The sequence below is a fragment of the Anser anser genome, assembly GCF_964211835.1.
Source record: "Anser anser genome assembly, chromosome: Z".
Classification (NCBI taxonomy): Eukaryota; Metazoa; Chordata; class Aves; order Anseriformes; family Anatidae; genus Anser; species Anser anser.
In genome coordinates this window covers 23,183,820-23,199,107 of record NC_139723.1, presented here as the reverse complement: position 1 = coordinate 23,199,107, position 15,288 = coordinate 23,183,820, and the positions used below count along the sequence as shown (strand labels likewise).

Sequence of the window (15,288 nt, the reverse complement as noted above, 5' to 3'; positions counted from 1 at the left end):
GTCTGGGCGTGCATATAGGGGTTGTCATAGGCTAAGGAGTTAAGCCTTTAAAATCTGAAGGCAGCTCTGTGGAAAATAACAGAACTGGGTTTTCTTCTGCTGAATACAGAATGACACCGAATGTAAATTCCAACAGAGCTGTCAAGAACTGAATCCCTGACCCTGCTCCATAGCAAACAGAAGCTACATCTATCTAAATAAACACAAAGATTGTCTGAATATAATAAAACATACCAGTCCAAATAATTCACTGGGCAAAATTTTGAACAAAGAATAGGTAATGTAAGTTTTCTGAAATGGGAATAGTCAGTTGTAACCTTAATGATAGCTGCTGCTGTTAGTGCCAGCTTTCATCTCTGAGAAAGTTTGTACTCATCTTACTTTCTTTTGTATTTCTTTGGGGCATATTTTATTTACATGTTCCTGTTTAGATACAGTGAACCTGATGCTTTTTCCCCTGCCTTTTATTTACATTATTGTGAAAAACAGCAGTTCTAACACTTGTGTTTAATCTTGTATTTCCCATGTTACCAGTGGATCATGTGACCCATGGTTGGGGGAATGTTATTTTGGCTTTTCAATAACAGCAAAAAATAATATTTTGAGTTTATGTGTTTGTTTTTTAACTGAGTTTGAGCGGGTCTGTTTTAACTGTCTTTTTCCTGTTTGAGACAGATCTTATAAGATTCCCAAATTATACTTTTAAAGAAATGTAAGTTGGATGCAGAACATAATTAGTCCTGTCAGACTGACCTTAGATCTTAATAACTTAGTAGCAGAAAACCTTTTGAACTTGCAAAACTCGCTTATCTGTTCTTGCTCATTTGGACATCCATGTTGGAGAGACCTTCATCTACCATTTTTCCTAACTTTTTCACAGAACCACAGAATCACAAAATGGTTTGGGTCAGAAGGGGCCTTCAAGACCACCCAGTTCCAACCCCCTGCCATGGGCAGGGACACCTCCCACCAGACCGGGTTGCCCAGGGCCCCATCTAACCTGGGTGCAGCCTTTAAGCCAATTCCTTGTCCTCTGAATGGTCCACCCTTACAGTCCATCTCTCTCCAGTTTGAAGACCAGGATGTCATGTGGGACCAAGTCAAAGGCCTTACAGAAGTCCAGATAGATGACATTGGTTGATCTTCCCTTGTCAGCTGATACAGTCACTCCATCATAGAAAGCCACCAGATTGGCCAGGCACAATTTGCCCTTGGATAAACCATGCTGGCTGTCTTGAATCACCTCCTTGTCCCGCATGTGCCTTGGCATTGCTTCCAGGAGGATCTGGTCCATGATCATCCCAGGCACAGAGGTGAGGCTCACTGGTCTGTAGTTCCCTGGGTCCTCCTTTCTACCCTTTTTAAAAATGGGAGTGATGCTTGCCTTTTTCCAATCACCAGGGACTTCACCTGACTGCCAGAACTTTTCAAATCTTATGGAGAGAAGATTGGCAACTACACCAGCCAGTTCCCTCAGGACCCTGGGATTCATGTCATCAGGCTCCATAGACCTGTACCTGTTTAGATTTATCAGCTGGTCTTGAACCTGCTCTTCGCTTACAGTGGGGGGGGGGGCTTTGCTCCCCCTGCCCTCATGTTCAGGTTCAGGGAAATGAGTGATGTGGGAAGCCTAAGGGCCAGGCTACACCATTCATTTTTCTCTTTCATGCCTGGCACAGAAGCAGCTATTTCTGCTCTTCAGTCCTGTTCTCGGTGACCTGGTCCCTAGGGCCATTTGCGTGCTGGACATGCCAGAATCCGTGTGAGGGTGAGGACCTGCAGGCTTCTGCCCACAACCCCTGCGAGCGGAATCGGGGACATGGGCCTGGATCTCGCTCTGCTGAAGGTGTGGGGTGTGACATGGCCTCAGGCTCAGCCAGAAACCTGGAAGGACATCCCAGACTTGTACGTGGCACTATGCCACGTGGTGGGCCTCCTCTGCTTAGCTCTGGCTTGCTTGTTCCAGCTTCCTGTCTTCTGTGAGGGACTGAAGCCCTGCCTGCAATGCTGGGTGGTAAGGATGGTACTTGCCATGCTGCAGCCCTGCCAGGAGGTACAATTGTAACTGACATCCGCTTTTACAGACACATATCTATATTGTTCATTTTTAGCATTACTTTTGCTCTAAATCAGATAATCACAAAGAGATTAACAGATCCATCATACCTGCTAATAGGCATAACTTCTTCCTAATCCCTGATACTTAGTGTTTGCCTTGTGCTATGAAACTTCAACATGAGTATCTTGTATACATTTTTATCTTGTTACTGTAATCTTGGTTGTTCTTGTTACGCACATAACCCAATTCAGCTTTGAGTCCTCCTGAAATCTAGATCTCCCATCGTACTGAGAAAATACCACGTGTATATAATACCACGTACATAATGCTACCTCCTTTTATCTCTGTTTAGCCTGTTTCTCCCTTCTTCAATGACTCAGCTTAGGAATTCTGTTTTCCAAATAGTATACAGCTTTTGTGAAAAAGATCTTTTCAGTAGCTTTGTTCAAAGAAAAAGAATACCCTCGGTGCTGGTATTTCCACTGAATAATTTTGGCAGGTGGATGTTAAAATGTGTTACAGCTAAACATGTAAAATTTTTATTTATTTTCCTGTCACTTTCATTAATTTCTTTAATTATATAGAATTTCTGTAATTCTTCTAATTTAAAACTGGTAAAAATGCTGCAGTTTTGACGCAGGCAAGAAATATTAAAATCAACAAGCATGGGGCAAATACAGTATCACGTGCTTTTTAATATGTTTAAGACTGTTTATATAGCTCATGGTTATATGCCAAATTGATTAGGTATTGTAACTATCATTAATGTGTATTTTCACTAGTAAACCACACTATGCTATTTATCTAAAAACAAATGGAGTTCTTTATGCTGCATTGGACTAGTAAGCAGAAATGGACGGACAAAATAATATGTCCAAGAAAGGAATGGCAGACTCTGGGTGGTGATTATTACTTTTATTTGGCCAGTGATGGAGTCTAAGGAAGCACTGAAATTGTGCTTTCTAAGATTAAGAATGCTAAATCTCCAGTAAAACTTCCAGTAAATTAGACCAAAAGAAAGAAAAAAAAAAAGTCTGAAAGATCATTTTGGCTCTTACTAGTATTTTTGTTCAGTCAGTCAGCAGTATAGACACTGAAGAAATGTACCAAGAGGTGGAAGGAAAGTGGAGGCTGTTTATAAGTTGCTGCAGGAGTATGGGTGCTGCTTCTCAGAGTGGATACAGCTGGATGACTCCAGGAAGTGTTTCTCTGTTGTTTTGTTTTTATTTTTTGTTTTGTTCTGCTCTTTTTTTCTTAAAAGAAACCCTGCTGCAGACATGCTGAATGTAGAGCCAGCAGAGCTCATTCAGATCTTCAGGAGGTAACTGGAGATCTGACTGGTTTAACACTTATGGTGTAGCTTTCCAGGATCTTTAGTTTGTTATTTTACTGAATCACAATGAGCATACTGGAAGTAAATATATGTTATTACCTAAGTCTAAATCCCCAAATGAGCATTTCATTTCATTATTATGTTTCGAAATGTTGAAGAGGAAAAACATCAAATTTTCTTTTTAGTTTAATTAGCTTAGCAATTTTATTAGGATGTTTCTTGATAAACATAATCATACTAGTAACAGCGGGGCTTTCTTGGCATCCAAAACGTGAGGCGAAGACAATGGCAGAGTAAGAACTCTGAAATCAATAAGCATGGGAACACTAGCTGGCAACATTTTAGGGGATGATCAGCAGAAACTCAGACAAACACATACACAAAAACATAGAAATCTTGGCCCCACTGAAGTGAATAGGAGTTTTGCTGCTGACCTTAAGAGAGAGAAAATTTGACCTCAGTTATGCCACTGCAGGAGGGATGAGGGGACAGAAAAAAAAAAAAGCAAAAAAAAAAAAGCTTGAAATTGCTGAGAAGTGGGAGAATGAATTTGATTATATTGGAAAAAAAAAAGTGGGGTGTGTGTGTTTCATAAGTGGGGCAAAGGAAAAGTTTTTGAACAAACTATTTTTAAAGTTTCTTAGTAAACATATTTATTTTCATATAGTCCAAGACCTGAAGCAGTAGTTCTCACTTTACTCCCAGTGGTTCCTATTTGTGCACAGATACTGAGCACTCCTATCTATGCCACTGTTCATCTTAGTGGATTGCTGTCTCTCACAAATTTACAGGTTTTCCAGTTTCCCAGTACTTATAGAATTGGTTCAGCAGCTTCTCTTCATGCTTTTACACATTTATTTAAAGCAGGTCAAAAAGAAAATGGACGTAATACTTGCAGGCAACTTCAGTTCCTTTGGTATATTCACATTATGCTTGCAGCCAAATGGCTTCTCTTGGAAAAATGTATGCTGTTTACATCTCCCAAGGCTGTAGACAGGTATACTGATTCAGTAGAGCATCAGCTCTTTACAGCTCTGAGAAAAGAAGGCAAGAACTTTGCCAGCGGTAGTCAAATAAAAGTTTGGTGCCTTTTGAAAAAAAATGGCAATTAGCCTTCACTTCTTTACCCCTTGTCCAAGCTGATATCTGAAAGCAGTTAAGGATTTAAATCCTTATGTATGTTTCCACACCTGTGTCTAAAGCGCAATTTATATTCAAGAATAATGATAAACTTTCTTAAACCATGCAGTTTCACCGTTCTGTTTTTGTTTTGACTTCTCACTGTCCCATCATTTGTTTTAATTTTATTGTTTCTGTCCATCTAAGTTAATATAACACATATGCTACTTATGTAATTACACTTAACATTTCACTGTTGTATTTATTAGTTTTCCATAAATGGCCCACAAATATTCTTAAAAGAAAAATAGTTAGCATGTTAACCCCTGTAGAAGCAACTCAGACTGATTGATCACAGTGATTGCTTATGGTTGGCTTCAGAACTGCTACTATTGTAAATCTGTCTGTGAAATCCAGGCATTTGCCATAGTGTTTTGCATTTCTGTGGAACAGCTTTATGACAAGAACATTTTTGCTGCTGTGCATAAATATTTGGAGGATGTCAAGAGATGTGTTAGAGAATAGAACAGTTGTGACATCCACTTTTCAGCCTTTCTGATCCTAAACTTGTGAAGGTAGGCAACATTTCTTTCACTGACTTCATTAGTCAAGGAGTTGGTGCTCCTGTTTCTTCTAAAAGCAGTTATGGTTTTCTTTTTGTCTTTCTTTAAAGCAGGAGGAAATGGGAAGTAATAAAAAGACCTATTATCACCATTGTATTATCAGAAAAAAAAAAAAAGAAAAAAAAAACAACCTGCCAGTAGCTACTGTTGAAGAAAGACTAAAAAGGCACTTGGTAACAGAATGGCCCGGTGCTGTGGGAGAGCTGTAATAGCTAGTTAGATCAATCAGTGTCTCTGCTGAGTCTTGACAAATTTCTGATTTAATGGGCTGAGCGTGTTTCCATAATTAGTCTAAAAGTTTTTAAGGTTTGACAAGACCAAACTCTGCCCAGATTGGCTTTGTACTGCAAGCTTGGGATTCCTTTAGGTCACTATAAAAGCAGACTATTTTGTCCCTAGAAAAATGGTCACCTTTTCAATTTTTTTTAGTTCTTTCATTGACTTGTTAAAGAAAACACAACCAAAGAGTGCAAAATTATCAGAGGCTGGCTGTGGAGGCCAAGTAAACTGAAGCAAATCTGCTAAGCACCAATTAATATGCTGGTGGTTAACTTACATGTTATATTTAATTTCTTGTTACTCATTACTTCCTAAGATGAACATGACTTAGATGTCAAGATATTATTGTGTGACAACTGCCATGTAGCTAAAAAGCAGATGTTTTATCAGTCAGATGAAACGTTATCAAATAGACACATAATTCTGCAGGAAAGCGGTAATGAAAATCACAAATCTGATAGTGAAACCAGAAGAAAAGGACTGCTGTTTGATACAGATTCTGGAATACCGCTTTGACAACCCAAACAGTCGAGTAGTATATTTATGCCTTCCTGAGATGAATGGTAAAAGTCCAACTCAGTTTGGCTTGGGAAGGAATCAAATCATTATATTTTTGCACATATCTAATCATTCAGCTAATTTTGGCTGAATTTAGAGTTGTGTCAGGACTAATACATGCTGGTTGGTGAGAACTGACTGGTGGCATTTCACAGGATGAGGGTTTGTCTTGTAGAGCAGCAAGTTGTAGCTGTAGTACCACCTGCCTGTGAGCACATTCCTTACTGGAGAAGGAAGGAAAAAGTGATAAGTAAGACCTATGCTTGTGTGACTTCAGCCAAGGATTTCCCTACCTCAGGGGAATACACAGCTTTTCTAAATGACCCTTTATTCTGCTGCTGTATGAGGCTGGATGTGATCCAGGACATCAAACTGTATATAGCTGTAGTTTTAATACAATTGAATACTAGCCCTTATCTTCTAATTTAAATGGCTCACCATGTTTCTAGTCCAAGTTTTTATTGACTAAGAATAGTGGATTTTAGATAATGAAATATTTTGTAGTGATTCAAATAAAAAAGACAAAACCAGAAGCTTTATGAAATATGAGAATCTTTATCTAACTAAAGATTAATCCCTAAAAGCTTAAGTTTTAGAATGTGGTTAGTAATGACTGGATTTTCCTTTAGTTGGAACTTAATCTCTGAAAGGAACTATTTCTTTTTCTTATTTTCTTCCTGAGTTTTTCATAGCACTCAGACACAGAGTGAATGGATAGTTTAGGAAAACTGTAGTTGCAGTCTGGAGTCTGTTACATCCAACCTGTCTTTCACGATCCAGATGGAATGAGGAAATGCTGGCAGAGGTTGATGACTGCTGACAGTGAGTGAGACGGCTTTGTTCCAGCTGTTAGTGTGGATTTCTCCTCAACGCAATGTCCCTGACCTCGGCTCTGCTGGAGGCAGTCTCGATAGTGAGTGAAGAACACAATGATGTGGATGACTTGTTTCAGGCCATCCGGTGGCTTGAGTGCCACGCAGTAGAGGTGCATTGATAGATAAACATGGGAAAGGTTAATTTCTGCTCTGTTCGTTTTACTGTTCCCTCCGTGAAAGAAGAAGTTCAGCCTTTCCAGCTGTGGTAACTTTGAAAACAAGTCAGAAGGGTGATGAGTAGCTGTCTGCCCTCCTCCTCAAAATGAAGCAGTTCAAATGCCCCCCACACTCCTTTTCGGTGCTTCTCACGGCTGTACGAATGTGACATTGCAATTTCTTCTTTTTTAAGAAAGTGCTCTTCATGTTTTGATGTATTTTGGTGATAATTTGATGGTGGACAGAGTATAGCCAATATCTAAGCTTGTAGGTGCTGTTGTTTCTCCCACTCAACTGAGAAGGGAGACTCTGGGCTTGGCTAGTTCAGGCCGGGATCCCAAGTGGCCCTGTTGTGTGATGACATGGCATAGCACTTGACAGTATATTCCCATCATTTTACCAAAAATGAGGGGTTTATGCACATACCAGAATGGTTTATCACAAAGACTCACAAATCACAAGACACGTTACAAAACAAAACAACACAACAGAATCACAGAATCGTCTACGTTGGAAGAGACCTCCAAGATCACCGAGTCCAACCTCTGACCTAACACTAACAAGTCCTTCACTAAACCATATCACTAAGCTCGACATCTAAACGTCTTTTAAAGACCTCCAGGGATGGTGGCTCAACCACCTCCCTGGGCAGCCCATTCCAATGCCTAACAACCCTTTCAGTAAAGAAGTTCTTCCTAATATCCAACCTAAACCTCCCCTGGCACAACTTTAGCCCATTCCCCCATGTCCTGTCACCAGGCACATGGGAGAATAGACCAACCCTTACCTTGCTACAGTCTTCTATAAGGTACCTATAGAGAGTGATAAGGTCACCCCTGAGCCTCCTCTTCTCCAGGCTGAACAATCCCAGCTCCCTCAGCCGCTCCTCGTGAGACTTGTTCTCCAGACCCCTCACCAGCTTCGTTGCCCTTCTCTGGACTTGCTCGAGCACCTCGATGTCCTTCTTGTAGCGAGGGGCCCAAAACTGAACACAGTACTCAAGGTGCGGCCTCACCAGAGCCGAGTACAGGGGGACAATCACCTCCTTAAGACCTGCTGGCCACACTGCTTCTTATGCAAGCCAGGATACTGTTGGCCTTCTTGGCCACCTGAGCACACTGCTGGCTCATATTCAGCTGCCTATCAACCAGTACTCCCAGGTCCTTCTCTGCCAGGCAGCTTTCCAACCACTCATCTCCCAGCCTGTAGCTCTGCTTGGGGTTGTTGTGCCCCAGGTGCAGGACCCGGCACTTGGCCTTGTTGAACTTCATGCAGTTGACCTCAGCCCATCGGTCCAGCCTATCCAGATCCTCCTGCAGAGCCTTCCTACCCTCGAGCAGGTCGACACACGCACCTAACTTGGTGTCATCTGCAAACTTACTGAGGGTGCACTCGATCCCCTCATCCAGATCATCGATAAAGATATTAAAGAGGATATTAGAGACAATAAAGACAACAGAAAAATACAAAACCTGTCCGCCTTCCTGTACATCTGGCATAGAAGCCATGGGATTATTGGGACAGTAACCCTCCTTTTACTGGTGGATTTTTAACGTGAGAAGCCCCTCTTTCAACTTTCCCTATAAAGTCATGAGAGAATAAGTATTTTTGTTGTTGTTGTTTTTGAAAGATGTGATTGGGTTCTCATTGGCATGGTTTGCCACGCTTGAGCAGTTGAGCGCATACAGGGCATACAATGTATTCTTTGTGTGTTGGTCTCAATAGAGTCATAAATATTGATGATGATTTTTAAATAGTGTGCATTGTTTGACCACTGAACTATAACCTCAAAACCACAACTAGGTGAGAGAGGTTTTTGTATTCTTTATGTGAAACAGGTGTTTATTTCACAGACTTACTGAGTTGTATTTGAATGTTCTGTTTTCTGTCACATCAACATTTCTACAAGTATCACAATGTAGGGCTGAAAATTTAAAGGATGTAACAGTTTGGACAAAATATAGGAAAAACGAAGGGCATTGCACTGTATTTTTATCTTTGTAGTTAAACTGTGTTTTGTCTGAAGTACAGAAATGACCAGGTTCAAAACCCAAAGATGAGCATTAAGGAAATGTCTTATAAATATTTATATAAGCATTTATTATTAGTTAAGTAACTTGCTAGCTTTATACTGTGTGTTGTAGCTTTAGGTCACTTCTCTGAAGCTTGTCCAAAGCCTCTGGTCATATCACATATGTGATACTGTGTAGAGAACTGCATGATGTGCAGGCTCTCTTTTTGCCTCCTGAATGGGATAAATATGTCTCTGTCTCTCTGCATCCATATATTTCATAGACATTAGCTATTTCATACCTAAGTCTGTTAAGTGAAAACTAAAATCTGTAACATCTGGCATCTGCAGTGCAGGCTGGAAAAAAACAACAAAACAAAACAAAAAAGCAAACAAACAAAAAACCACAATGTCAGATCTCTTTTTGTTGTGCAGAACTTCATGGTGATGAGTTAGATCAAGTTTGCTGTTGTGCTGTTGTTACTACCGTTGCTGTTGTTGTGACTATCCGTATTTCTATCACTCTCATCCTTAGATCTCCTTAGATCTCCAAATGTGGATAATTCCTGCATTGCTCTAGATGCAGAACAAAAAATCTTCAAAAGCTTGCATGAAGTGTGTGAGAAGGACAACACTGATGCCAACAGAGAGAAGGGTACAGGCAAACAGTGGAACAGAGTGTTTTGGAGACATTGCTGTAGTCTGTCAAGCAGAATTTTCGGGTTATTGTTACCATCCGGGCAGAGGTGGGAATTTAAGAAAAGAATGGAGGCATTTTGCAGATAGTTAGAGCAAATATCTTGCAAGAGAGAGAATACGGGATTTTCCTGAGCTTGCTTTCTGCCCACTCAGCATTCCTGTCTGCTCCAGCATTAAGGGTGAGGTCCAGGAAGGAGGATGACTGAAGCAGTTATTTTGGTGGTCAAAAGCAGGTTGTTTACAGAACTAATTCTCTGGCGGTACTCTGTGACCTGCTGTTTTGGAGAATGAATAAAATAATACTTGTGAAGATCCAGCAGCATGCATAACCAACCTGAGGCTTCGCAGTAGCTGCAGGGGTTATTGCAACCTTGAGGCTGCAGTAGCTGTCACAGACAGCTGCAGAGCTGCTCTGAACAGGGAGCAAGATTCCATCTACGTTAGGCTGCGTTTTCCCCTGCAAGCTGAGTGTTGACAAGAGTTTTTATTCCTAAAATGTGTCATTATGGCTTCCCAGTTGATTAGCTGTACCTGTCATGTGAGGACTAGCTTATTCATCAGAACTTGTTTTCTTTGAAGGAGAAAATGAATGTATTCCATTAGAATATTAAAACTAGGACAACAAATGGCACATCAGGAAATTACATTTAATTAGCTGACTTAGCACTGAATAGAGGTTTTCTTATATTTATGGTGAGGATCTTGTAATGATGAGGAATACAATACTATTTATCTTGAACGTGCTGAAGGAGAGGGAAGATACTAGGTTTTCTAATAAAGCATTACACAGTAGTTCATTATTAGATTCCTGATCACAGACTTACTTGTTTGGCAAAGGAGATGGAGTTTTGCTCTGATTTCTGCTTGCCCATACAACCTTTTCTGACTTCCTTATATGCCTCAGCCTGCAACAGACTGATGTCTTATGCCACTGCAGAGGATTATCAGGACTGGTACACCTGATGAAGAAGTTCTGTTAAAAAACTTTGTATCCTGGTATATTACAGTTTCTGCTATTTTTCTGCTATTTTATATTAGTAACAGAATACTAAAATATAAAATTTCCAGAAAATCTGTACTACTTGTGCTATTGTTTTGTCTTCAGTTTCTTTACTACTGATGCCTTTGTATTTGAGTTTTATTTAGTTCTTTATAGCTGCTTTTAAAAATAATTAACCGTAGGATACAGAAATGGCTGTATGAGCAGTTACTGAGATTTTTTTCTTACGGAGTAAAAAAATAACAGAAATTTGCATGGTAAAGAATTTGTTTTCTTTTTCTTTCCAGGTACCACGATCAACAGGATGTTACTAGCAACTTCCTTGGAGCAATGTGGTTGATTTCAATAACTTTTCTATCCATTGGATATGGTGACATGGTACCTAATACATACTGTGGGAAAGGAGTCTGTTTACTCACTGGAATCATGGTGAGTGTTTCTGACTTTATTCATTGGATGTGAGATTGTTAGCCGCAATTAATCCCCAAACTTGTGGTGGTCGTAAAGAAATATTAATTTGCTAGCCTGTGTAGGATATAGACTTACTTGCACCATTCCCATGGCCCTTCATTCCATGGTAATGAAATAGAGGGTTTTCTTCCTCTTGAGGTAAAACTTAATAGCTGTGTAATGAAATACAGGGAAACAAATTCCACCCTGACATAATTTTCAGCTTCAAAATCTTAAGAGTCTTCCATTACATTTTAAAGCATCACATCTTCTCAGTTATCTTTGGACATTTGTAATTGGACTACTAGTAATAATGAATCTACATTTCTGACTTTTGCTTCTTAAAATTAAGTTAGTCACAAACATAGAAACACAATGGCTGCTAGTCTGCTAAAGCATTTTGCTTGTACGTAGTTTTATTTGTTATAAGTCTAATATATTATACATAGTATTCCATTGCTTTAAGTGGACCTATCTAGTGCAACTTTCACAGTACGAGTTTTTGTTAACAGTAATACAGTGCAGCAATTGTTGGTCCATGCACATTCAATATATATTTATTAGCTGTTCTGAATGCGTGTTTTAAATTTTTTCAGTATTGCACCATTTGGTCAAAGTTAGGCAGGAAGTAGGATGATACATTATAATGTCTAGGAAATTTATGCACAGCTATAGTAAATCAGAAGAAGCCCATGACTGTGCCACTTTTATTTATATTGACTCCTGTATAAATATCCCTGTGAATGAGATAAGCATCATATATGCCATATATGACAGTGAAATGTGTACATGTTTCTGAAATCTTGCCATTGATGATAAGCGATGCAGCTCCAGTATTTACCTTCTGTTAAAACAGGTATATTGGGATTATGGCTGACAACAAATGGTAGCAAACAGTTTTCCCTTTTAAACAGGTGTTTGGCAAATTTGTTGTTTGTAAGAGTGTATTTTATGTCCAAAGAGTAAAATAGGTTAAGGTGTTTTGTAATGTTTTACAGTTTTTCCTGTTGTTTTTTTTTTTTTTTTTAACATGTTACAGGCTTCAGGTCATTGACCTTTCGAAAGAAAGATTTCCAGTGCATTTTGCTGGTGGTGGCAAATGCTTATCTCTTTAAAAACAGAGTTTGAATTTAGTTGGAAGGTACAGGCTGAAAGCAGAGGAATGACTCAGGCGGCTTTTATAAAGGCTGTTGACTAAGCTCAAATCTGCCATCTTCTGGAGTATTTGCTTTTGTTCCTCATTCTGAGCTGCATTTTGATGCCAGAGAGAATAAAAAGTGGTCATAAGTTCATTAGGAAAAAAGGAGGACAAGCAGTATACATTGCCAAAGGGATATGCAGAATGGGGGCAGAGCCCTGTCATAATGCTTTTCTTCTTCCCAAGCAGTGTTTAGGAATAAGAAGAAAATACTTCAAGATGCAGGAATCAGATCATTATTCATCCTCATTATGATCTCTGACTAGGCTTTCTGAACAGCAGCAGCTAAATTCTAGGTTAACTCGCATTGAGTATGCACTCATATTCAACTCAAGTTCTGCACTATTTGCATTTCAGTATAAAAAAAGTACAGTAACAGAAATCATAGGAGCTTCAACACTCTGCAAAAGTGCAGTGACAATAGTAGTATTGATACTAATCATCCACGAGTTTCACACTGCTATTAAGTTTATGCTAGTGTAAATGATAGCAGCATCCAAACAATAATTTTGATAGCTGTAGGTACACTTTTGATTTTATGATGATGATGGTGATGAAAACAAGGTAAAAATAAAATCACAAAAACAGACTATAGATTATTGCAGATGTTATCCTACACACCTGTGAATGAACCAGATAGAAGATGAAATTTTAGGATGCATTTGTCATTTTGCTTTTGACAACACCATTTGGATTCAGATGTAAAATAATTTATTGCAGTTGTTTCCATTGCTTGGGAGCAAAAATGAAGTCCTGGTTACTGTGTATTGTTTACACACAAGACATTTCTTTTTCACAACAGAAATAAGATTTATTCCTTTGAAATTAAGCTTGTACAATGTACACATTATACCTCCTATCTTTTATTGTTTTTTTTGTGATTAAATATTCTGCAGATACTTTGGAAGCACTAAGGCTTTTGTAGGCAGCAGTAGTAGACTATGGACGAGGTAGACTATAAATCAGATAGTAAACACATCCTCTGCTGTCTATGCATTAGATAGGCCTGCAAGAGAATGACGTATGGATAGAAATATAAGCGCCATGTTCCAGATGTTCTACCACAACAGGATATAGAAGAGATGGGGAGACCTATACCATCCATCTTCACCATGCCATGCAACTTGCAGGATTATTTCTACCCACTGAATATGCAGTGGTTATCGCTAAATATGCACACTGAATATGCAGTAGTACCCAAGTGGACCTCTCAGATCCTAGTCAGCAGGCTGAGCTCAACTACAGTTGGAGCAGTTGTGCTGGTACTGAGTTGAATGGCTTATAAACAGACAGCATTTTCACCCGCTTAATGGCTTTATGGAGTCAGGGCTTTGGAGTGGTTTGCCAACTTTTCCTTACTTTGTGAGGATTATAGTGAAGATAGCAAAAATTTGGAGAAGGGAAGTAGAAATAGATAGAAGTTAAAGGGGCAAATGGGAGAAGATATTGGAAGATGTGTAACTGTTGACTGTAAGATGGGAAGAATTGTAATGAATGAATTACCTATTGAAGTCGTATGAAGAATACAGAGAAAGTTGAGTAGTTCTTGGTCTTGTGTGAGAGCAGGGGGTCTATTAGTCGCTGTTAAGAATCATTACAGTTGGAAAAAGCAAAATTGCCTCTTTCTGATGCATTGTAGTAATTCCATGCAATCTGTGCCACAATGACTAGCAAATAACTATTTTTAGATAATTTTTACAGGCCTTTGTATTTTTTTTTAATTTATGCAAGACGAAATAATAGCGATCCATTCTTATGACTGCAAATAAAAGGATCTGCTTCAAGGTTTGAGAAGGAATTTTCCTTTTCTGTTGAGCGTTATGTTGTGAGCTTGTGCATTGATTGTGTGATGCAGAGATAAGGGTGCAGAATTTTCCTAACGGGCTAGCTGCCAGCCGTTAGAAGACATGAAGAACTTAGTAGGTCAAACCAATTTTGCCACAATAAAATGGATAAGTTGCAATTGTCCTGTCACAGGATGCACAGAGTGGTTGGCTACAGGTTGGATGAAGATTGCTTTAGATGAAATAGCTGTTCTTTCAGAGGCTTGGTCATGCTGTTGCCAAAATTGCAGCATTAAATGGTTCAGTTATTGAAGAGAACTCTGAAGAGATCATTAAGATCATAAAAGAAATAAGTTGTGAAGATTTTCTTAAACTTATATCATAGAGGTGGGCAAGATTAAATGTTTCATCTAGAAAGTAGCATCTTCCAACCATTGTATGTGAACTCCATTTGTATAGCTGAAGAATTCTAATCTGAGTAGTCACAATATAGTCAGTGTGTACTATCTGCCCCTAGGGATGCCAGTTTTTATAAGTTTTAAATGGTGAATTAAAAATGAATTAGACCCCATTTTAAAACATCTCATGCTGCAACTTTTAATGTACATGTGGAAATTTGCATTTAGTTTAAAAGAATTGCAATTCCTATCCTACATGTGCCAAAAAAATCAAGAGGATTAGGTGTTTCTGAGAAAAGGGGACTCTTATCTATGGTTAAGTTGTCTTGTTTGTGCATGCAGTTTTATATCAGACTCACACAGTTCTTATCAACATAGGGCTGCCTATGTCAGGAACGTGGCATCTAGAATAATGTCATTTTTAATTGTGATTTTTATTGGTAGCAAAATCTGAATTGTAACATCTTTGAAGTTTAATACTTTCTAGATTGAAAAAAAAAGATGAGATTCTAACTGTCTTGTTAACATTGGCTACATTGGCTGCTGAAAGTAAAGAAAAAGAAGTTAAACAAGATTGGAGCAGTGTAATATGAAAACTGTTTTTTAGAATTTTTATGGGTAATTTACTAAAAGGTCACAAATGATTTTGCATAATGGTGGCTAAAACATTCTGGGATTTTAAAAAAAAATCTTTATATTTAATTCTGTAATGAGTTGCAGAAACACATAATTGTTTATGAAACACA

At 38.8% G+C, this 15,288-nt stretch overlaps 1 protein-coding gene across 5 annotated transcripts in view; it reads left to right on the top strand.

Moving 5' to 3' along the window:
* Nucleotides 1-15,288, top strand: part of KCNN2 (potassium calcium-activated channel subfamily N member 2) — a 78,693-nt gene that overhangs the window by 38,479 nt on the left and 24,926 nt on the right. For all 5 annotated transcript variants that reach the window (XR_014577040.1, XM_083818743.1, XM_083818742.1 and 2 more), the window contains one exon: nucleotides 11,000-11,141. Coding sequence is in view for 4 of the 5 variants with exons in the window: in XM_083818743.1 (XP_083674869.1) it covers nucleotides 11,000-11,141 (142 nt within the window). In the remaining variant the exon portion in view is untranslated. The remainder of the gene's footprint in view (nucleotides 1-10,999; nucleotides 11,142-15,288) is intronic.